At 56.6% G+C, this 20,978-nt stretch overlaps 2 protein-coding genes across 6 annotated transcripts in view; both read left to right on the plus strand.

Annotated features, from left to right (window-relative positions):
- TRAF1 (TNF receptor associated factor 1) overlaps positions 1-3,812 on the plus strand; it is a 37,511-nt gene extending 33,699 nt beyond the window's left edge. For all 4 annotated transcript variants that reach the window (XM_054848786.1, XM_054848785.1, XM_054848787.1 and 1 more), the window contains 2 exons: positions 425-573; positions 1,724-3,812. In XM_054848786.1, coding sequence (XP_054704761.1) covers positions 425-573; positions 1,724-1,939 — 365 coding nt within the window. In that variant the 3' untranslated portion in view covers positions 1,940-3,812. The remainder of the gene's footprint in view (positions 1-424; positions 574-1,723) is intronic.
- Positions 3,813-10,429: 6,617 nt separating this feature from the next.
- PHF19 (PHD finger protein 19) lies at positions 10,430-20,581 on the plus strand. Of its 2 annotated transcripts, XM_054848841.1 has the most exons (15): positions 10,902-11,232; positions 11,977-12,177; positions 12,419-12,500; positions 12,614-12,709; positions 12,784-12,884; positions 13,000-13,148; positions 13,501-13,596; positions 13,876-13,944; positions 15,176-15,296; positions 16,376-16,443; positions 16,539-16,709; positions 16,777-16,864; positions 17,132-17,217; positions 17,361-17,456; positions 17,762-20,581. In XM_054848841.1, exons 2-15 carry the CDS (start codon positions 11,986-11,988, stop codon positions 18,111-18,113), a joined length of 1,767 nt encoding a protein of 588 aa, XP_054704816.1. In that variant the 5' UTR covers positions 10,902-11,232; positions 11,977-11,985; the 3' UTR covers positions 18,114-20,581. The 2 variants fall into 2 exon arrangements, with proteins under 2 accessions (XP_054704817.1, XP_054704816.1); XM_054848842.1 differs by lacking the exons at positions 10,902-11,232; positions 17,762-20,581 and adding an exon at positions 10,430-10,587 and having other exon boundaries at positions 17,361-17,460.
- Positions 20,582-20,978: the final 397 nt, after the last annotated feature.

Consider the following 20,978-nt stretch of genomic DNA (forward strand, 5'->3'; position numbering starts at 1 on the left):
CTGTCCTGCCTGTAGTTCAGAGAGCTGTGACGTGCTCTTCCACGTGTTCTGTTTGGGCTTTCATTTTGCAATTTGCAGCTACTTGCAGTGACATCTGCTGGATCCGCCTCATCGAACCCACAGCCTGGTGCCTGATGGTACCCGGTGGCTTTCTGCTGCAGTTATCTCCCATGTCTGAAGCAATTTGATTAGGTAAAATATGCTCATGTAGCTCATAAAATGTAATTTTCACCAAGATGTGAAGCACAAAAGGATTCCAACCACTGGATTTCCACTGGTTATAATCTCCAGGGTGTACTGGTTTGTCTGTTCTCATCTCCATGATGGCAAAACACATCATACGCTATCTTTTCCCACGTGCCAGCACACTCATTATATCTTTTTCTCAAGGTAGGCTTTACTAATGAAGAGTTCTGATTTTCAGCTTTCTACACTGCGAAGTATGGCTACAAGGTCTGTCTGAGGGTTTACCTGAATGGGGATGGGACAGGAAAAGGAACCCACGTCTCCCTCTTCTTTGTAGTTATGAAAGGAGACTACGATGCTCTGCTCCCATGGCCTTTCAGACACAAGGTAAGAAGGACAACCTTTTCAGATCCAATCCCAGCATAAACCCACTACTTCTCCCAGTGAACACAAGGGGACTTTTAAGTTTAGTGGAAGTTGGAGCATTTTCCCATTTTCCTCTCTGGTGGCTACTAGCCATACTTTAATCTTGGGTAATAATTTGTCTCTGAATGGAGTGATTTACACATGGGGAAGGCTGCTGTTACCGAGATTCCATACTTGTAGGATTTTCAGACGCCAGAATACTGGTGTTTGATATATCCCAACCTGTGTCCACCTGGGCTAAAGCCAGAGACACATTTTTTCCTGGCTCTTGCTATACATAGATAATATCAATTTATGAGGAAATTATGATTTGCTGCCTGAAGCACAGGTGTTAGAAACGCGAGGTCAGAGTTCTACTTACAAACATGCCATAGATGTCTTATGTAATCCTGATCTTACTTTTTCTCATTTTATAAGTGCAATCTGATAATGGTAACAATGGTTAGAGCAGCAGTGAAAGTGTGTGCAGGCTTCTGGTCTCTGTTCTAGCACTTGCCTCCGTGTGGTAACAATTCTGTAAGCCTTTCATATAAATAGCTTTACTACCATTCAGCGGCCAAGAAAAATAGAAATCAAAGTTCCCAATCCTCACTGTATTAAAAAATTATTACATACATTTTGTGTTTCAAGCTAAAGAACAGTGAGTTAATAAAAGCGGTAATGAGATAGGGAGATTCTATACAGATATTTAGGTTGTGTCTTTTACATATTTGTGTACAGGCAATCGAGCTGTTTCTTTTGATTCCAAACCACAATAACAGAATGAATGTAATGACTGTTCCCAAACTCGGGGTTTGTTTAAGTTGTCAGGACAGAGAGGAAAAAAGTCTTTGGACTGTGCAGTTCTCTACCAAGTAATAATTCCTGACTTTATTTTATTTAATTTTATTTTATGGGTGGCAAGGTTTTAAATACTTCATCTGGGAACCGTTACAATCTGCCTTGTTCACATTAACTGACCTTGCAGGTTGCGAAACATTAATTATATTTTGTATTTAATTATCGATAGAGCATCCAGCTGTTTTTGCAGCATGTTTGCACTTCTGTCTCTGATATTTCCTGGTTTACTTTTCAGTTCAATAACTCATCGTTGCCGCATTCTGTTTTTCAGGTTACGTTTATGTTGCTTGACCAAAATAATAGGGAACATATTATCGATGCTTTTCGGCCGGACTTGACGTCTGCTTCATTTCAGAGACCAGTGAACGATATGAATGTTGCGAGTGGCTGTCCCATGTTCCTCCCTTTGTCCAAACTGCAGTCACCTAAATATGCCTATGTGAAAGAAGACACGCTTTTCCTTAAATGCATTATAGAAACAAATTAGTGAATCCAGAGAGCCTGAGCTCCACAGAATCGGTTCACATCAGTTGAAGATCTGCCTGCTGGAGTTAACTACTGCTGAGCATGCTGAGAACTTTACGCAGTGCCCCACGGAGCGTGCTGTTGCAGACGAGATCTGTCATTATTTCATGAAAACGGCCGATACTCCCGGTTCAGGTGTAGGTTACAGTCACACCCCTCCCTGCGGATGCACTTGTGGAAAAGGCGCTGTTCTTGCCTGGGTGTCTGGCAGGGAGCTCCCCTCTAGCACCCGTGGGTCAGGAGGTTTCTGGGATGCAGGGGGTGAAGCTGAGCTTTCCCCACCCTCCAGCAGCGCCGCAACGTGTGCTGCTCCCTGTCCCGGGAGGCACGGGGCGAGCACCTGTCAGACTGCGCTGGCTGGCAGCCCTGACGTGGGATTTTGGCTGTTCCCCACCAGGGACAAGGGCAGATTCCTTCCCCTGAGGCACCGATCGGGTGTCTCTGTTTGTGCTTATTGATGACCTTGAAAGCAGTGAGTTGTGGATAGCATTTGTAGCTTGAATTCGTTATACCGGATGATTTATTTCTTGCTATTTATTTTAGACCTGTATTTATGTGCTCTGTAAAGAGATGTTCTATTGCATCAGCAATCGGTGACCAGATTACACTGTGCCTTGGGGAAATTACCTCTTGTACTTCCAAAGGAGTCGGTTGACTTTCCCATTTCAGATAGGGAACTCTGAGAGTTGTTAACCCTGGGAATTCCGGAGCTGCCAGTCCAAGCAGCGGTAGGGACCCCGCAGTAGCTTTGTTTTAAAGTGTTCGGTCACTTCCTGAACCTTCAAGGCAAGTGACTTATTAGAAAGTATTGATCTTTTTTTTTCCTTGCTTAATTCTTTTTATGTGCGCTGATGTTTTTCACATGCTAAAATAGAAGTAACTACTAGAAATATTTTTGTCTTTTTTTATTAAATAGAAGTAAGGAGTTAATTTTTATTTTATAAGCAAGTCAAGCTTGGAAATGTCTGGATGTGCGCGAAGTTCAAATGCTACACCTTACCCCCAAAAAGCAGCAAGCCTTACCCCCTTCCTTCCCTGCTTAACAACTGTTTGAGAGAATTGGTGGAGTTGAGCTGGTTTTGGTGCAGCAGTTTCTGAACTTCAAGCAAACTCACACCGCAGTACGGTTTGCTTGTGCAGGACTGCGAGCTGTTCCGCAGGACAGGCGGGACGGCAGTGCACAAACCCGGCGGCAGGTGTGTATGTATAAGTGAAAAACCTTTATGCACTTACTCTATTCATTTTTCCTCTGCAATATTTCCCACCTCTCAACTGAAAACACAAAGCTGACAGACAATATTGTGCCCGCTGTGGGAGGAGGGAAAGGAGAAACTGTTTGTCCACTTATATTTTGCAAACCATGAAACCGCAGCCCTCCAGCAGGGCTGGTGAAATGTCATGTGCTGTGACTAACCTTCAGCCCGACTGCTGGCATATGAGGAGATTTTTCAAATCTCTTATTTCTATCTTGACAGCATCCTTTAAAATAATTGATTGTGATGAAGTGTCAAATTTAAAAAAAACCCCAAACCACCCAAATAAACAAATATCTATCAAAGCTCATTTGGGAAAGAACTGGATATTCTTTGCCATCACACACACACAGAGTCTCTCTCTCTCTTTTTCTCTCTTCCATGTTTAAAATGTTCTTTCAGGGACAGAAAGTTATTTTTCCAGTAATGTGCCAGACCCTGTAACCACACTGGAGTAATATGCCTAAAAATATTATGCTTTTCATGGCTGTGTAATTTTGACAAGTGCTGTATTTATTACAATCATTCATATTTTCTTACAATTTTATTTATTTCCTAAATAAAGCGCACTAACTAAAAAAAGGTTTGTGTGCTATTTTCACTGTAAAATAGGGAATTGAGCAACTTGGAGATAGGATGATAGCTAGCGACGTGCGATAGAAACAGCTGAGAAGTGCTGCAGCCCTCACTTATTTCTACTGTAGTAGCACCAAGCAGGTTTGTTCCGTGCAGAACCCAGCCGTGCTGAGCGCTGCCCGCTGCCCCAGAACTCACCAGCCCCTGTCCCGAGGAGCTGCTATCGCCACCAGTGAGCCGAAGCTCCTTGCCTGTGGTCCTGCAGGCAACGGGTGGAAACTTTGGGAATGAACCCTAAAGCATCTCTGCTCCGTCCGTGCAGTAATGGTAGGGTCACCTTTTCATCGCCTGCGGAAGCTGGCGGGTTTGTGTGGAGGATGTAGCACCCAATATACGGGGTTTTGACCTGGAAAATGGGGTAAATGGTTGGAGAACTCTGACCCCAGCCAGGGTGAGTGCACAGGGGAATCTGGGCACGGGGAGGTGAGGGTGGGTGAGGACGGCACGATCTGGCACACCCAGCTCGTTTCCAGAGCCTCTTTTGGCTACCGCAGCCGGAGCGGGAGGGAGGCGGCGGCTGATCTCACAAGAATTACTGCAGATTAAGATAGTGGTCGGCTCTGCCTGGTTGCCAGGGGAGTCCAGTTCCTCCGTACCTGTGTAAGCCATCCTTGGCCCTCGCTGGCCGTGGAGCTGCTTTTCCACGGGGGCGGTTAATTAGCTGCTTTTATCGTAGCGGGCGCTGACTTCCCAGGGCGGCTTGGCTGCCTCTCTGCTCCACTGTTACTTTTTTGTGCAAAATCATTTTCCACATAGAGCTGTTATTTCTTAAAAATAATTAGGAGGGTTTTCCTTGTGTGTGAGAGACAGAGAGAGAAGGTGGGGGGAAATGAGTAAAACCGTGTGTGGGTGAGAGCTGGGGAAAGAGAGAAAGTGTGTGGGAGAGAAGATGCGACTGTGTGTGAGAGAGAGTGTTTGTGTGTATGTGTCTGCATCGAGGGAAGTAAAAACGTGTGTGCGTGCGTACGTGCATGTGCAGGTTGAGAGGTACAGCCAGCGGAGAGTGAATGACCTGACGCCTCCGTGCTTTTCTCTAGTGTGATTCTACCAGGAGAATTACACTGATTTTCTTCAAATCCTGCGCACAGTCAGGATTTCACTGATGGCAGGAGCCTGGTGTCGCTCCAGGCAGGAGGTCAGATCTCACAGAAGCAGCACAAGCTGCAGGGAAGCAGAAGCATCCACGCTGGCCGAATAAATACCCTGGAGAAAGGCTGCGATGCACGGGGGCTCTGTCCATCCTGGCGCGACCAAAACCAGCCTGTGCCTGACCTGCCCTGGACGCAAGAGCAGGGCAGGACGGGGGGGCTGGAGACCTCGCTCGGCGCATCCCTTCTGCAGCCCGCCCGCCTTGGAGGACAGGGCTGACAATAAAAGAAGGGACCCACTTGGTAAAAATCAGTTTTAAAAATTTATTGGAAGTCTTTTAGTTCCATTTTTCTTTTTATATCAGAGATTCCCAATGGGGAAATCCCTGAAGTAAAATGGGAGGAAAGCTGAAAGGCTGCGGAGTTTGCCGGACGCTGTGCTCATTGTCCTGCAGCGCGGGGCTGGGGCAGAGGTGCGGGGCGGACAGCTCGTTGGTGTAAAGCCGTCCCCGGGATGGACGAAGCATTGCTCCTTCACAGCTGGTAAGAGCCGGCCTCGCGGGAAGCAGCGGCAAGCTGAACCACCGTGAAACTTGTGAAAGTGGGACATTCATTGTGGGATGTGTGTAATTAATGGCAAAGTCCTGAGGTTACTCGAGGCCCGAGAAGCAGCGGGGCAGCCTGGAGCCACAGGCTGAAGCCACGGGACGGAGCCCGTGAAGGAGCATCGTGGGCTGGATGAGCAGGACTGGCTCTGGGCTCAGCCTGGCTCCTGACGAGCAGAAGCGACGAGCCGGAGCCTGTCGTTTCCGCGCTGCAGGCTGGCGTCCGGGTTGGGAACACCCTGCTAGAGGAAAGGGGGAGCAAAATCCCCCCAGGCAAGCGAGGGGCTCCCAGAGCCACCCACGGGGGCATGGCTGGACTCAGCGGTGGCCGGGGCACTGGGCGTCCCTGTCTGCACAGCACCGCACCCCACAGACACAGCCCGAATTCTTCTTCAACGCTGGTAATTACAGTTGCACTAACAGGCATTGGCTTACTGCAGTTCTGTAGCTGGGTGAGCAGTGCAAACATCCCCCCGTAAATACAGCTCTTCACTCTCCATTTCTCACTTTTCCCCAAGAACAAAATGGGCTTTTCTTTTTCTTTCTTTCTTTCTTTCTTTCTTTCTTTCTTTCTTTCTTTGGGAGATGTCTTTCCTGAGCCGTGCTCAGGAACTGCAGACGTGTACATAACATATCTGTGTCAAAATTATGTAAGGGCTCCATTAATATAAAACTTGCACAGCTGTAAGAACACTTACAAGCTCTTCATGTCTTATGCAATTGCATAGAAGCAAGCAAAGAAAGTTAGGTTAAAAAAAAAGGATATGGATTAAATTCATACTAAATAAACAATAAAAAGACATGAAACCCAATGCCTAAATGCTCTTCCTTTTAAAGGCACAGCTGGCATAAACCAGCTGAATGTCAGATTTAACTGCTCTGCTTCTAATTACAACCATACCTTTGTTCGAATATGCCCTTTGGTATATCACTTTTCTCTGAAAGGGCTCGAACAAGAGCTAACTCCCCCTGTGCCGCGGCGCACGAGGCACTGCCGGAGCATTACCACGTCCATGTGGAATGCATTGAGCTGCAGCGCTTTCCAAACACGGGGCTCCGCTCTGGGCTCTGGTCTTCCTGGAACAGACTCCTGATGTTCATCTCCAAGACCTTCGGCCACAAAACCATCTTGATAAGGGAACGGATGACAGTGGGAAAGAAGCTGAAATCAGAGTGGTATCAGGAGTTCTCTAATTCAGCAAGTCATTTCTGTTGCGGAAGTGAACAGCCAAAGTGATTTTTTTTTGGTCTGGACCAAATCAAATGATGCAGAAAAATCAAAGAAAATTTTAGTCAGGACTGGTTGCTCTGTGTTTAATGGCTAGGTTGGCAAAGAGTAATAGTGCTTCTGTAGTTACAATGGTCTGAAATAATCAAGGACAAGGTTTGTAAGGAAAGATAATATTTTTTTGAATTTACTTGTACAGCTGAAAAAAAAGCAGACAAGCTTTTAGGCCTATAAGCCCTTCTTCAGGACAGAAAAAGAACTCATAACCTTGCACACGGTTGCTTTGAGCTTAACTTGGTTGTGTTGGTCAATCAGGTGTTTTCAGAGAAAAGGTGGAGCGGAGCGAGGTGTTGGCCGAGAGAGACATCACCATGTCAGTAGCCTCCAGCTACTTTGGTTGTAGCTACTTTCCTTGGCGTGGATGTGTCGTGTTTTACCAGCTGAATCTCCAGACGGAAATGGCACTTGCAAATTGTTTTGAGCAGCGTACGAGAGCTGCGCCGGGTCTCGTGGTGTCTGCGCCGCAGCCCCGTGTTGCTCGGCCGCAGGAGGCTGCAGCCAGCGCGAGTCGTTTCTGCAGATCCTATCTCCACATCAGGCCTGTAGTTCATAGGCAGCTTCATGTTTGGGTTTCCATTCAATATTCCTCGGCTTCGGTTTCCAAGACTACAAGCCAACATACAACCCCTCCTCCCACTCCTGTTTTCAAAGAAAAAAAAACCCCACTGTGAAAAGAAGCTACCCGATTTCTGGGCAGTTTTCAAAGCAGAAAGAAAGGCAGCGCCGGGAGCCGCTCGCCCCGCACACACCGCAGGCTCTGCTCCGGCCAGGGCTCCCGCCGGCTCCCGGCTGGGCTGAGCCACGATTCTCCGGGTGCTCCGTCCTCGTGCGAGCAGGAAAGCGCCTTCCCCACCTCTGCAAGTACAGGGTGTGGAGGAGCGACTAAAAGTTTTTAAGGATGAAATGGGGGTGTCGGAGTAGTTAACTACCCGGGGCTCCATTCAAAGGCTTTGCAAAGGCTGGTTTTGTTTGGGAATTCAATAGCGGGATGGAGCCACAGGGATCTGCCCTGGGAGCCCGCGCTGGCCCCGCTCCCTGGCCGAGGAGGGTGGAGGATCGCCGGCACTCGGCTTTGCACCGTCACTTGGGGTCTCATTCATTTCTGGTCATTTGCTTACAGAATAGTCTGCTTCTAACGACTTGATTCAAACAGGGCTTCCCTGCTTACCTGGCACAGAGAGCAGGTCGGCATCTTCTGCCAGCTCCGCACGCCGGGGCACCGAGGTCTCTTCAGCTGGGGATGTGAGCGCGGCACGGAAATATTCACGTTGGCACGGGCCCAGGTGGGTGCTCCTTCCCCAGTGGAGCATGTCAGGCGTCATCCCACCGAGGTCCCTGGAGCCCCACTGGTGCGAAACCAGTCACTCAGCTGTGTCCGACCACTGTGCCTGCTCCAGGCGCTGCCAGCAGCCCCGGACCGGCATCTGCCAGGGGCCAGGAGCCTTTGCATGGTGCCAAAGAAATGGGATCTCCAGCGGCTCCCCTGACTCCCCAAGGGTGTGCGGGAAAAACTGGGTGGGTGTCCAGAGGAGGAGGAGGAGGAGAAGGAGGAGGAGGAGGAGGAGAAGGAGGAGGAGGACGAGGCGGAAGAGGGCAGCACCCAGTACCTCACTGCAACGGGAGCTGGGGCCAGGCTCGATGGGGGTGGTGTGGCAGGAGTACCTGCAAAGAAACCAGAGTTAAATGCGATCGTGTCGCTTCATTTGTGTTAGGAGATAGAGGATGCATCTCAAATTCCTTTTTTTTTCTTTCTTTTTGTTTGGGACTTTTCCAAGGCAATGTTACTGTGCTCTTTCCATTGCAGGTGCTGGGTTTGGGGTGCCCTCTCTGTGCTGGAGGGTTTTCAGTAAGGTTATCCCTGCTTTCACCCGTGGTGAACTTCATCCAGTGTTTGATCTATGTGTCACATCATCCGCGTTCCCATGGCAAGCGACCAAGATGCTGCAAACAGAAACCATGGTGGTTGGGGAGGAGGGTGCAAGCGTGTCCCCGTTTGCTGCTCCACCAGCACCACGTGGGGACAGGAGTGCCGCTCTGCAAGTGCAGTGAATGACTTGCTTTTGGTCAAACCCAGCACCACCAACTGCAGCGAAGCGAGCAGCGGTGTTTGTCCAGGGGGAGAGTTATGGTGCAAGAGTTATTTTAGTCCTGCGGTGACTCACGGTTAACACATCATGACTCACCGCAGATTTTGGTCGTTTGACTGTTTTGAAGATGCGTCAGGTTCCCCGTGAAGGCGAAGGACGGTGTTTCACACCGGGGGAATGAGCTGCCATTTTTTTCAGTCACCTAAACCTCTGCCAACACGGGCCCAGGCTTGGGCAGTCAGGCATAGGCACAGCATGGCCGGGCTTGGCACGGCATGGCACAGCATGGCACGGTATGGCACGGCATGGCATGGCACGGCATGTTGGGCCCCTGCCTGCCACCATCTTTATGCTGCGCTGGGCTTTGCCTTACACAGAGAACGGCAAAGCAAAGAGAACAGTGTTACAGTACTCATCGCTCGGGGAACTGCGTTTCCCATCAGGTTTGCCCACGTGGCATCGCCTGCACACTGCCAAGGGCCAGTCACAGTGCGGGGAACGCTCAGACACCAATGTTTTATGGAAAAGTTTGATTAAAAAAAATATATTTCTAAGATAACAGAATTACACAAAGGTGTTTAAAAGGCATTTAGCACTGTGCCATTCATTCCTGATGCCCCAGGGAGCTGCTCACTTGCAGCGTAAGCTTTTTGCAGGTATGCTGTGAACCCCAGCACGGGGGAAGCTGCCCCGTGGTGCTGCGCAGAGCTCATCGATTACAGGCAATAAAATTCACATCGACTCTGCTTGTGCTTGGCCCAGATCCTACACCAGGAATCAGATTCTCTGCTGCCTGAGCAGGCCTGAAAACATTTCTTTTTTGGCAGCATTTTCCAACAAACAGCAAATCCTTAAGATTTCTTCTTGGCACCGACCGAAGCATATTTGCAGTGATTGATTTTCTCTGTTGAGATTCAGAGAAAGGCTACCCCCGTTTCTAGGAATCCCGACGAGCACAGATTGTTCCCTCGCGCCGGACAATGCCGCGCATGCGGGGCACCCCTGCCCGCACCCCGGTCCTGGGGGTCCGGGGGATGCCCCTACCTGGCTGCAGCCACCGGCCGGGGGGAGGGCAGGCAGGGAGGTGCCCTGCGTGTGGGACAGGGTGACGCTGCCCTCTCCACGGGCGGTGGGTGCGTGGCTGGGGCTGGGCGCCGCTGCGGACTCCCGTCCCGGGTGCGTGGGTGCAGACGGAGTGCTGGTGGGTGGGTGGGGTGATGCTGCGTGCGGGGTGCCCCGGGGGGGGGGGTGGACCACACGATTCTGGGGTGCGATGGTACCTACGTGGGGCAGGGGCAGGTACCCCGCGCCCCCGCGTGTGCTCTGCCCTCGCACGGGGGGGGTGGTGCTGCGTGCACACGCGGGGGCACCGGGGCTGGGTACGCGCCGTGCGCCGGGGCCGCGCCGTGCCAGGCCGATGCGATCCGAGCCGTGGGAGGCGGCGGAGGCGGCCCCGCGCTAATTGCATAAGCGGGACGTCAATGCCCGCGGGAGGCGCGGGGGGAAGCGCGGGAAGATGGCGCCCCGCGCCCTGCCCCCGCCGCACGCCGCCGCTCCCCGCCGCGGCCCCCGGGCGGGCGGGCGCTGACCCGGGACGGCGGCGGCAGAGGGGCGGCGCGGCGCCCGGCCCAGCGGTACGGGCAGCGCCCGGCGGTAAGGGCAGCGCCGCGGGAGCCCGGGCCCGGGGGCGGCGGGGGCGCAGCCCGGCGGGAAGCGCCCGGGGCGGCGGGGCCGGGGCCGGGGCCGGGGCCGGGCGGGCGGGAGGGACGGCCGGCGCCGCAGCGCCTTTGAATGAGCCAATGGCGGCGGGGCCCGCGGCCGCCGCTCCGGGGCTGCTCCCGCCCGGCAGGTGCCGCCGGACCCGCCGCCCTCCCGCTCCCGCTCCTACCGCGGGGGCTGGCGGCGGGGGGGGGGGGGGGTGGTGGTGTGGGGGGGGGCGGCTCGGTGCTCCCCGCCGCCGCTGGCCGGTGGGTCCCGCTGCCCGGCACGGGAGCGGCGTGGGAGCTCCCACACGGGACGGCGCGGAGCGGCCGGAGCTGTCCCCGTCCCGTCCCGTTCCCCCCCGTCCCCTCCGCCGGGCGCGCTCCCCGGGGCTGGGTGGGCGCGGAGCTGCCGCCGCTTTCATCATCGCTCCCGACGCGAAAACCCGCGCTGGCGGCTGTGCGCTGCGGGTGACATGTCGCAGCTCGCTGCTGCGGCTCCTGCCAGCCCCGGTCCCGGTGGAGCTCGCTTTTACTTTATTTTCTTGTTTTTAATTTTTTTATTTATTTTTTTTTTCCCGGTTGCACCCGGTTTACCGTAAGTTTAATTGCTCCTGCCCATCCAGGCTGTTCTCGGGAAGCGGGGGTGTTATTAATAGCACGGTCCGGGCAGAGGGAGTTTGTGTTGCTTATGGCATGGTGAGGTTTCGTGTTGTGATCTGCGGTGTGAGGTCACGCGTGTTGCCGTGACTGGAGCGCAAAGGGGGGAAAAGTAACTTTTAAGTTGTTTTACTGATGCCTGTTAAGGATCGCAGCTCAGGCTGCAGGGTCGGCGCTGCCGGCTGAGCACGGTTTGTCTGCCCTGTGCGCTTCAGACCTTGACGGTAGTGCAACTCGGCTGCTCGGTTTCACTCGCTTTACGTAGTGCTGCCGCTTCCCTGCACGTGCAGCAGTGGTTTGGGAGCTTGTGAAACTGCTAGGAAATTGTGAATTAAAAATCACCTTAAATTTTAAGCTGTTATCCCTCAGATGCCCCTTCCCGAGCCTGAGCCCGTGCAGGCCTGTGGCGTGTCCCCATGCCCCGTGCCGGGGTGGCTCCATGCTGCGGGAGCTGAGGCAGTTGGAGGTTAATTCACTCTTCCTCGAGAGTAGCGAAGATTGCGGCTGCTCCCGCTGATTTCACATAAATTACCCACAGACAAACCTGGCTCATCCGTGCTAATTTTGTGGGTCCTGAACCAGCCCCGCGCTCGGTGCTCCTGGGCAAAACCCTCCGGGATCCGATGCTTGGCCGACGTTGTCGTGATGTGCATGATTTGACAAGCATGTGTGTCACCTCCAGGCTCTGCTGATGGAGACCGCCAAGCTCAACCCCATCATCCGGGATGTCTACGGGGCTGCTGGTCGTGTCCAGCAAGCACCAGCCGCCGCCTCGGCGCGGAGGAGCAGCAGCTGCCGCGAGCTCATGATCAAGCTGACGGAGGGGCAGTACGTGCTGTGCCGCTGGACCGATGGGCTCTATTACCTCGGAAAGATCAAAAGGGTAAGGTGGGCACCCATAGTGTAGCTAGCGCCGTTCCCTGGGTTGGCTCGTGGCTCAGAGGGGTGCTGGCCTGGGTTGCAACGCGTCTTTAGTCATCGGGGCATTTCAGTTTGACGTTCTGCCCCTGGGTGTCACACCCCAAACCCGACTTCCCGCAGCCCCGAGAGGGTCACCAGGGAGAACAGGGAGGTGCTGGGAATGGAGCTGATGCTCGGCGGTTCTTCCCGCTCTCTCCCCGCAGGTGAGCGGCTCCAAGCAGAGCTGCCTTGTCACGTTTGAGGACAACTCCAAGTACTGGGTCCTCTGGAAGGACATCCAGCATGGTGAGTGCTGCCCATCCTCCTTTCCCACCGCCGGGCCAGGAGGGTCTTTCCCGGCACCGCGGAGAGGTGGCTGTGCCTCGCACGCCTCCGACTCTGCCATCCCTGTCCCGCAGCCGGCATCCCCGGGGAGGAGCCCAAGTGTAACATCTGCCTGGGAAAGACGTCGGGTCCCATGAACGAAATCCTCATCTGCGGAAAGTGTGGGCTGGGTGAGTGCAGGCGCGTCGCCCTGGGGGTGAGGGTCCGGCCAGCCCGGCGGTGCTGATGCCGAGCCCTCCCGCAGGTTATCACCAGCAGTGTCACGTCCCGGTGGCGAGTGGTGGCGAGAGCCCGCTGGGGACACCGTGGTTCTGCCGCCGCTGCATATTTGCCCTGGCCGTGCGGGTGAGTGGGGCTGCCTGGTGTCACCAGCTCTGCGTGCTGCCCGCCCTCGGTGCGGCGGTGCAGGATGTGGCCCCCCGGGCGACTGTGCTGACCCCTATCCCGCTTGGTCCCGCAGAAGGGGGGTGCCCTGAAGAAGGGAGCCATTGCCAAGACGCTGCAAGCCGTCAAGATGGTGCTGTCCTACAACCCCGACCTGCTCGAGTGGGACTCCCCACATCGGACCAACCAGCAGCAGTGCTACTGCTACTGCGGGGGCCCCGGCGAGTAAGCCCCCGCCCGCCTGCCTGCTGGGAGGGTTGTCATATTTGGTTTTGTGGGGAAAAGCATTTGCAAAGGCAGGTGAGATCAGGTTGGGGAGTTTTTTCCCCCAAGAGAGCAGTCCCCAGCTTGCAGGGCATTGCCCCGGGGCCAGCGGCTTTGCTGCCCGTGCTGCCTCTGCCATTCGGGTCTCTGCTCACTCCCGGAGGCACCGTTTGCACCCAACTCGTGGCTGCAGAAAATACAAGTTAGGGCCAGACTTTCTCTCCCTGGCTGGGACATCCGTGCCTGGGAGTGGGACAGGGCGGTGGCTGCTGCACGCTGCCCATGCCATCACCCTCCTCCTCTCACTCCCCAGGTGGTACCTGAAGATGCTGCAGTGCTACCGCTGCCGGCAGTGGTTCCACGAAGCCTGCACCCAGTGCCTCAGTGACCCCATGATGTTCGGAGACCGGTATGTCCCTTCCAGACTTTATCAGAGCTGGCTTCCTGGGGGGGCTCATGCATGGCCACATCCCCAGTCTGTATCTCCCCGACCCGGCTGTGGCACTGATGCAGATCGGCCGCCCCGGGGGCAGACGGGTGGCCCCGTCCTGCAAAGCCCTGCTCCTCCTGGCCGTGCTGTCACCCTCAGCACCCAGAGCACTGTCCTCAGCCCGACCCGTCCCCAGGCCCTTGCAGGGCTGCAGGGCTGACCCCCACCCCCAGCGCTCTGCTCCCCGCTGTTTTCCAGGTTCTATGTGTTCTTCTGCTCCGTATGCAACCAGGGGCCTGAATACATCAAGCGCCTGCCCTTGAGATGGTAAGGAACGGTCCCGGCTCCTTTGGGATGTGCTGGGGTGGCCGCGTGGCGCTGGGCTGGCTGGTCCCTGGTGCTGCTGAGCCTTGGGGCCAGCCCCAGAGCCGGGTTTTGGCAGCGCAAGTTCACAAAGCATCTCCCGCTCATCCCAGTGTGGGCACAAAGCTCAGGGTGGGGAGCGGAGTCTCCGGCTGCTCCTGTCTCCATGGCCCAGCTCTCCTCAAGCCCAGCCTCACCAAAGGGCTCCTTGCCTGCAGACCAAGAGCAGAGCCCGGCTCTCGCACCGGGGAGGCGGCGGGACCGGCCGAGGCAGAGGCTCGGTCCCCGGGGTGCTGCAGCCCAGCCCTGAGCTGTGGGCTTTGCTCCTCCTGCCCTTGCCCTGTTTCCCAGGGAAGCCGTTTCTCAACGTGCCCCAAACCTACTGTTTGTCCGGGAGCCAAGGTACAAGGTTTGCCAGAAGATAACTGCAAAAATCGATCGGGTGTCATGTCATCAAATTCTGTGATTAAATACAAGTTTGCAGGTAGTACCTTCTGGCGTACCTTGATGGTCTGAAAGCACTTTATAAGTACATTAACAGTGCCAGCAGCCCAGCTTTTCCCTGCTGTTCCCCTTGAGCTCGGCCGTGTTGGACGTGCTACCAACGCTAGCAGGCTGCTGGGATGCAGCTGCCTCGGGGACGTTGCACTGAGCAGCGCGGTGCCACAGGCTGGAAGAAGAAGAAGGGAAATCCTGCAGGATATGTTGCTTGGCTTTCATTTTCAGAGATGCAAGTGTAAAATCTCACAGGATAGATTGGGTTGTTAAAATAGTTTTATTTTCATGTGGGTAAGAGCTGTCCAGCTCCAGTACCTAACTGCAGCAGGAACACACATCTGGGACTTATTAAAAATCTGGAAAACTGGGCATTTGTTCTGGGAGCGGCGTGTCCTCCAGCTTCTGGGCTTGGGGGTCTCGGTGTTTGGGGTTCCCCCCAGCTGTGGGCAGCGTCCCACCCCTCCCCAAAGCTCAAGGGATGCTGTCCTGGCTTTGCATCCCCCAGGCTGCACCTCCAGGCTGGGTGGCTTCCCCCGTGAGGTGTGGGAATGGTCCCAGCCTCCATCGAGTGGGTTTTGGGAGGACCGTGCCGGGGGCTGCGCTCGAGCGGCACTGGTGGAGCAGAGCATTGTGGTGGGTACCATCCTGCTGGGGAGAGGGTGGGCTGCTGACCCTCTCACCCCCTTTGCGCCTGCAGGGTGGATGTCGTCCATCTCGCCCTCTACAACCTGGGTGTACAGAGCAAGAAGAAGTACTTTGATTTCGAGGAGATCCTGGCCTTCGTGAACCACCACTGGGATCCGCTGCAGCTCGGGAAGGTAAAAACACACAGCCTAGGCTTGGGTCGGAGGGCAGCCGTGGGGGGGGAGAGGTGCTGCCAGGGATGTAAGTCACAGACGGCTGTCCCCAAAGCCCCGGCTGCGAGGGACCGGATCCTCCTTCCCCGTGACAGCCGAGTCCCCGAGATGGGGGCAGGTTGGCTGGTGCAGGGCGATGCTCGCGGTGCAACGGTGGGGCAGGGAGCCTGCCCCTTGGGTCGGTCGGCTTCTCCTCTCAGCAGCTGCCAACCTCGAGGTGTGTTTGTGGGTTGCTTCTTGGGAAGGGGTCGGAGCTTTGGGAGCGCCCGCTCACCGTGACCTGAGCCGGCTGCTCCTCGGCTGGTCCCTCACGGGGAAGGAGCTTTAAAACACCTGCCTGGTATCTCTGGGTGGGCAGGAGCACGCGGCCTGGAGTGTTTGCACCCGCTGGGAACGTGTGGCATCTCCCATGTGCTGTTCACCCACCCCGGGGTAGGCGTCAGAGCGGGTGTCCCCACCGGGCAGCGCTGTCAGTGGAGGGTGCTGCTCCGTGAGCCGGGAAGCGATGCCGACCCCCGGGCACAGGCCCTGGGCAGAGCCGAGGGACCCTTTCTGGGTCTGGGACGCAGCTGGGGCAGGCGGAGGGTGAATGGCAGGAAGGGCCATGCCTGCGTGTCGGCAGTGCCACTGTGCCAGCAGCCCCGCGGCGATGAGCTTGGGCATCTCTGCCAAGCCCCGCTTCGTGCAGTGCTTCTGTTTGAAAGCAGTTTAATCGCCTTCCTCTGCACTGGGGTTTCCCCTTGTTCGGGTGTTGTACCCGACAAGTTTCCTGGTTGGAGCTAGAGCTGGGAGAAGTGCTAACACTGAGGCGTTTTGGAAACCCGTCACCGCATCAGGACGGATCGGTTCCCGCGGACGCCTCCCTCCCCTGCACCAAGGGCGGCCGGTGCCAAACCCGGGTGGCTCTGGGCTTTGGCGTCCCTGGCTCCCTGACCTTGGGCAGCAGCTGAAACCCGGAGTTCGGGTTCCCCCGTCTGTTTAGTTTTTGCATAACCGCTGCCGGCGCCGAGCCCTGCCTGACCTCGGCCGTCTCTCCGCAGCTGACGGGCACCCCCATCTCTGAGCGCGGCCCCCACCTCCTCAATGCACTCAACAGCTATAAAAGCAGGTGAGCCCCGGGCACGGCGGGGCGAGGGACGGGGACAGGACGGGATGCAGGACGCCCCTGCGGACCCCCAGCTGAGGGCTGTTTCCTCCCCTCAGGTTTCTGTGTGGGAAGGAAATCAAAAAAAAGAAATGCATCTTTCGCCTGCGCATCCGCGTCCCGCCGAACCCCCCCAGCAAGGTGCTGCCAGAGAAAGCCCCCGGCGTGAGTGAGAGCAGCTCCTGCGAGCTGAAGAAGAGGGGAAAAAGCAAATATGTCCATAAAGACAGGTGAGTGGCCAAATTCACCTGGGCCCCCCCGAACACCCGGCAGCCTCACCCCACCCTTGCTTTGCAGCCTGCTGCCGCGGCAGATCCAGCAGCAGAAGCGGCGAGCGGCGCGGCGCAAGAGGGCCAAATTCCTGCTGGAGGACGCCATTCCCAGCGTGAGTCCTCCGCCCCCTCCTCTGCGCGACCATCCCGGGCTTCGGCGGCCGGGTGGGACCCCGCTGGCCCCGTCCCTGGGGCTCCCCACGAGGTTCCCCAGCTCCTATGGGCAGGGAGAGCCCCCGTCCCTCGCCCTGGGGTTTGCAAATGTTCTGTGCCAACCCGCTGCCCGGCGGCCACGGAGCCGTGGAAGGGAGCGCGGTCGTGCCAGGGCTGCGGGCAGCACCGCTCTGCTCGGCGGTGACGGGTGTGTTTTCGTGGCGCAGAGTGACTTCACCTCCGCCTGGAGCACCAACCACCACCTGGCCAGCATCTTTGACTTCACACTGGATGAAATTCAGAGCCTGAAAAGGTCCGTGTGGCCGGGCCCGGGGGTGTGGGCGGCAAGGTGGGGTGGTCTGAACGCCCGAGCGCGAAGGCAGGGCTGGGGAGGCGGGGGGCCGGCCGTGGTGCCCCTTGCGCTGGGCTGGGGCCGACGCTGCCTCCCGTCCCCAGTGCCAGCTCGGGACAGACTTTCCTATCGGACGTGGACTCCACGGATGCTGCCAGCACCTCGGGCTCAGCCACCACGAGCCTCTCCTACGAGTCCAGGTGAGGGCTGCGCCCCTCGCCCCCTTCCAGAGGGGTCGCGGTGGCACAGCCGGGGGGGTGAGCACCCATGTGTCCTGGCACAGGGATGTCCCGCATCGGAGGAGCCTTTCCTCCCTGTCCCCCAAAAAGGGGTGGTGGTCCCAAAGCGGCGCTTCCTCACTGGGCACGCAGGGTCGGAGCCGTTGGTCCTTGCTGGGCTCGCCCGAATTCCTGGCGTGCTCCCTCCAGGGCAGTGGGCACAGCCAGCGTGGTGGGGGACACCTTTGGGTGCTGCCCTCACCCTTCCTCTATCCCGTCCCTCGCAGCCGGAGGACCGTGGGCAGCCGCAAGCGCAAGCTGGCAGCACCAGCCTACGCCTCGGCGGGGGTGAAGAGGAGAGGTGGGGAGGCGGGCGGGCGCCCGGCCGGGGGCACCCCCGAGGGCAGCGAGGCAGCCTGCGGCCCCGACCGCCCGGACGACGGCATCGACAGCCACACCTTTGAGAGCATCAGCGAGGACGACTCCTCGCTGTCCCACCTCAAGTCCTCCATCAGCAGCTACTTCGGGGCGGCGGGCAGGCTGGTCTGCGGCGAGAAGTACCAGGTGCTGGCGCGGCGGGTGACGCTGGAGGGGAAGGTGCAGTACCTGGTGGAGTGGGAAGGCACGACCCCCTACTGAGCCCCGCCAGCCCCCAGACTTCTCCCGGAGCCAAAGCAGAGGAGAGCGGGGTGACGGGGAAACCCTCGCCGTGAAGCGGAGGAGGAGTGCTGGCCTGCGGCGGGGGCGGGGGGGCTGGGACCCCTCCATGCCGGGGGTCCCGGCTGGGGCCAGCTCCCCGGGAACCAAGCCGGCGCCGTCAGCAGTGCTGCCCAGGGGTGAATCCTGCAGCCTTGCCGCCGTATTTTATTCATTTTAACAGTTGTTATTTTATTGGCCGTGTATATGCAAAGAGCGTGGCCCAGCTGCGCTCTCCGGATGGAGCCTTTGGCCGAGCCCGAGGCACCATCAGGGTGGTTGGTAAGAGCAACGAGGGGGTCTGGCCTTTCCAGACGGGTCCCCCCAGCATGGCTGGGCACCCCTTGGGGAAGCTCTTGGGGGGCACCCCGCAACCTGCTCGTGCAGACGGACGTCGTGCCGGTGCCTGGCGCACCCTGACCCGTCCCCATGTCCAAGCCTTACAGAGCGGATGGAGGGGGTCCTGCTGCGAAAGCAAAAAGCACCTCCCCCAGCCGTGCTTTCACAGCCCGTCCCTGTGCCCGTGGGAAACAGTGGGCAGCTCTCACCAGAGCCGGTGTACAGGGTTTTCCTCCTCCTCCTAAATCCATTCATTAAAGGAATGGGATTTGTTTTAAATGAGGGGAAAATGCCCCGTAACCAGCCCACGTGCAGCCGGCTTTTGCGGCCACGGGGCAGACATACGTGGTTGCTGTCGTCCTGCGACCTGGACGGCGTGCGATGATACACCAGCTTTGCTTCCCTGTTCTTCTGACAATCACGGTCTTGGAAGAGATCAGCCAAAAGATACACCTTTGCCTTAAAACCACCGCGGGCATTTCACAGACTGGAGCCCGAGGCCTTTATTCCCGCAGGAATCCTCGTCCTGAACGTGCCAAACAAGCAGACAAACCAAAAAGGCTGAAGAGGACAGCAGGGGCGTGGGAGGGGGTCGTACCGGGGTCCCTGCGGCCATCCCCATGGCCTCGTGGCTGTGCCTTGCTGGAGGGAAGCCACGCGTTCTGTTACTGGGGTAGTGGCGATGTTTGTGAGTGCGTCGGGTGAGTTTGTCTGCAGAAGAGAAGGAGCAGCCCCCTTCAACTAAAGCAATACTGCCAGGTTGTTCAGGAGCAAAGCAGTTGTCTTTTTTAAAGAAAATATAATATCATCAGACGTATTTGTTGATTTTTTTCTGAGAGAGAGATGTATATATTTTTAATGTTGTCCTCCTCGTCTCTCCCCATCACCACCGTGGCTGTCCCATGGGGACGGAGGGTGGCGATGCCAGGGGGGCTGCGTGGTCCTGCTCTATCAGCACCCCCCATCCCTACAGCCCCATCGTTCGTACGTGTGCTTGAGAGATCTGCCAGCCGCAGGGTGAATTGAAAAGGTGGCTTTATTGAAAAAGTACTTAAGACAATTTGTCAGTGTGATCAGCACAAGCGAGCAGGTGATGTTTGCAAACCAGAGGCCAGAGCATGGTCCTTAAAAAGAAACTCCTGCTTCAGCTACTGCCAAAATAATGTAGTGGAACCCCACGAAGGGGGGATTTGCTGGATGGTGTAATTCATCTAGCACCACCAGAGCATTGTACGGCTGTGAGGTGACGATGCCTCTCGCAGGGCTGTGGTGCAGAGCAGCAGCTTCTCTGCAGCCCCAGGATGTGCCCGCCTGGTTTGGGCCAGGCATGAGCTGCTTCGGTGCCCATACTATGAGCGTGAATATTTGGCTCGGCAGGTAAAAGCATTTTAGCTCCTTCCTGAGGAGTTGCCCAGGGTCGTGCAGCCGGTGTCTCAGTGGAGAAGCTGCTGGCCGCTTGTGCAGTGCGAGGGCTGGGAGAGGAGGCTCCGTCCAGGGCCAGCCATGAGATGGTTTGAGCCGAGCGGGGTGAGATGTGCTTTGGGGAGAGGTGCTTGGCACCCTTGGGATCTGCATCTCAGCTCATCCGGAGGGACCATCTCCGGATGGCCCTGTCGTTTTGGGCGGTGTGCTGCTGGGACCCCCTGTCCCTGGCAGGGATGGGTGCAGCTCCTGCCTTGGCTCGTCACCAAAGGATTGCTTAAAGTATTTCCCTTTCATGAGTGCCTGTGAAGCCCTTGTTAGTGTCTGAGTTGCTGCCTGAGGGGCTGGGGGCTGCCAAGAGCCGTGCTAGAGCCAAGCTGGGTTATTCCCACGGGATGCCCCAATGGACACTGCACTTGTGGGAGCACCCACCACGCGTGGCCCCGGTTCCCCTCCTCTCCCTCTCTTCTTCCTCTTTTCTCCTGGCCTCCTGCGGAGAATGGAATGTGGAGCCTTTAAAAATATTTTTGTTGCAGAGTATATTTTGCATTAGCTGTAATAGATATTATAATGACTGTGCACCTTCTAAAGATTTATGAGTTCAGGTTGCTGCTTGTAATAACCAACTCTTGTTACACCCAAGTTGTAATTAATATGTCTGATGTACAATTAAAAAGTCTCTTTTTTTAACATCACTGGTTCTTTGTAGTGTCAGGATTATTGAGTTTGGGCACTGGGGGTCAGTGTGCGCCCGGTGCCCGCCACGATGCTCCGTGCCAGGGTGAGGCGTGCCCTTGGCCAGAGAGCAGAACGGCAGAAGGACGCAAAGGGGTGAGCGTGGGCGCAGCGCAGCGGGGTGCAGGGACAGCGGGGGACGGGGACACCCCCGGCAGCGTTGGGTTTTGTCAAGAGGGGCTGCCCTCACTCACAGTCCCGTGGAGCGGTGAGGTCCCCCGTGGCCCCTCCCAAACTTGCCACTGCACAACGTAGCCCTGAGGGGCTGAACAAGGTTCAGCTTTGGGTGCTGCAGATCTGGCCTGGGGGTGC

The sequence above is a fragment of the Grus americana genome, chromosome 20, assembly GCF_028858705.1.
Source record: "Grus americana isolate bGruAme1 chromosome 20, bGruAme1.mat, whole genome shotgun sequence".
NCBI classification, from domain to species: Eukaryota; Metazoa; Chordata; class Aves; order Gruiformes; family Gruidae; genus Grus; species Grus americana.

What these genes read in the sequence shown, in the direction of transcription:
- PHF19 (XM_054848841.1), top strand. Translation starts at nt 11,986, where the DNA reads ATGGAGACCGCCAAGCTCAACCCCATCATCCGGGATGTCTACGGGGCT. An exon ending in CTCAACAGCTATAAAAGCAG is followed by an intron (nt 16,444 to 16,538) that starts GTGAGCCCCGGG and finishes TCCTCCCCTCAG; the next exon opens with GTTTCTGTGTGGGAAGGAAA. An exon ending in TGGAGGACGCCATTCCCAGC is followed by an intron (nt 16,865 to 17,131) that starts GTGAGTCCTCCG and finishes TTCGTGGCGCAG; the next exon opens with AGTGACTTCACCTCCGCCTG.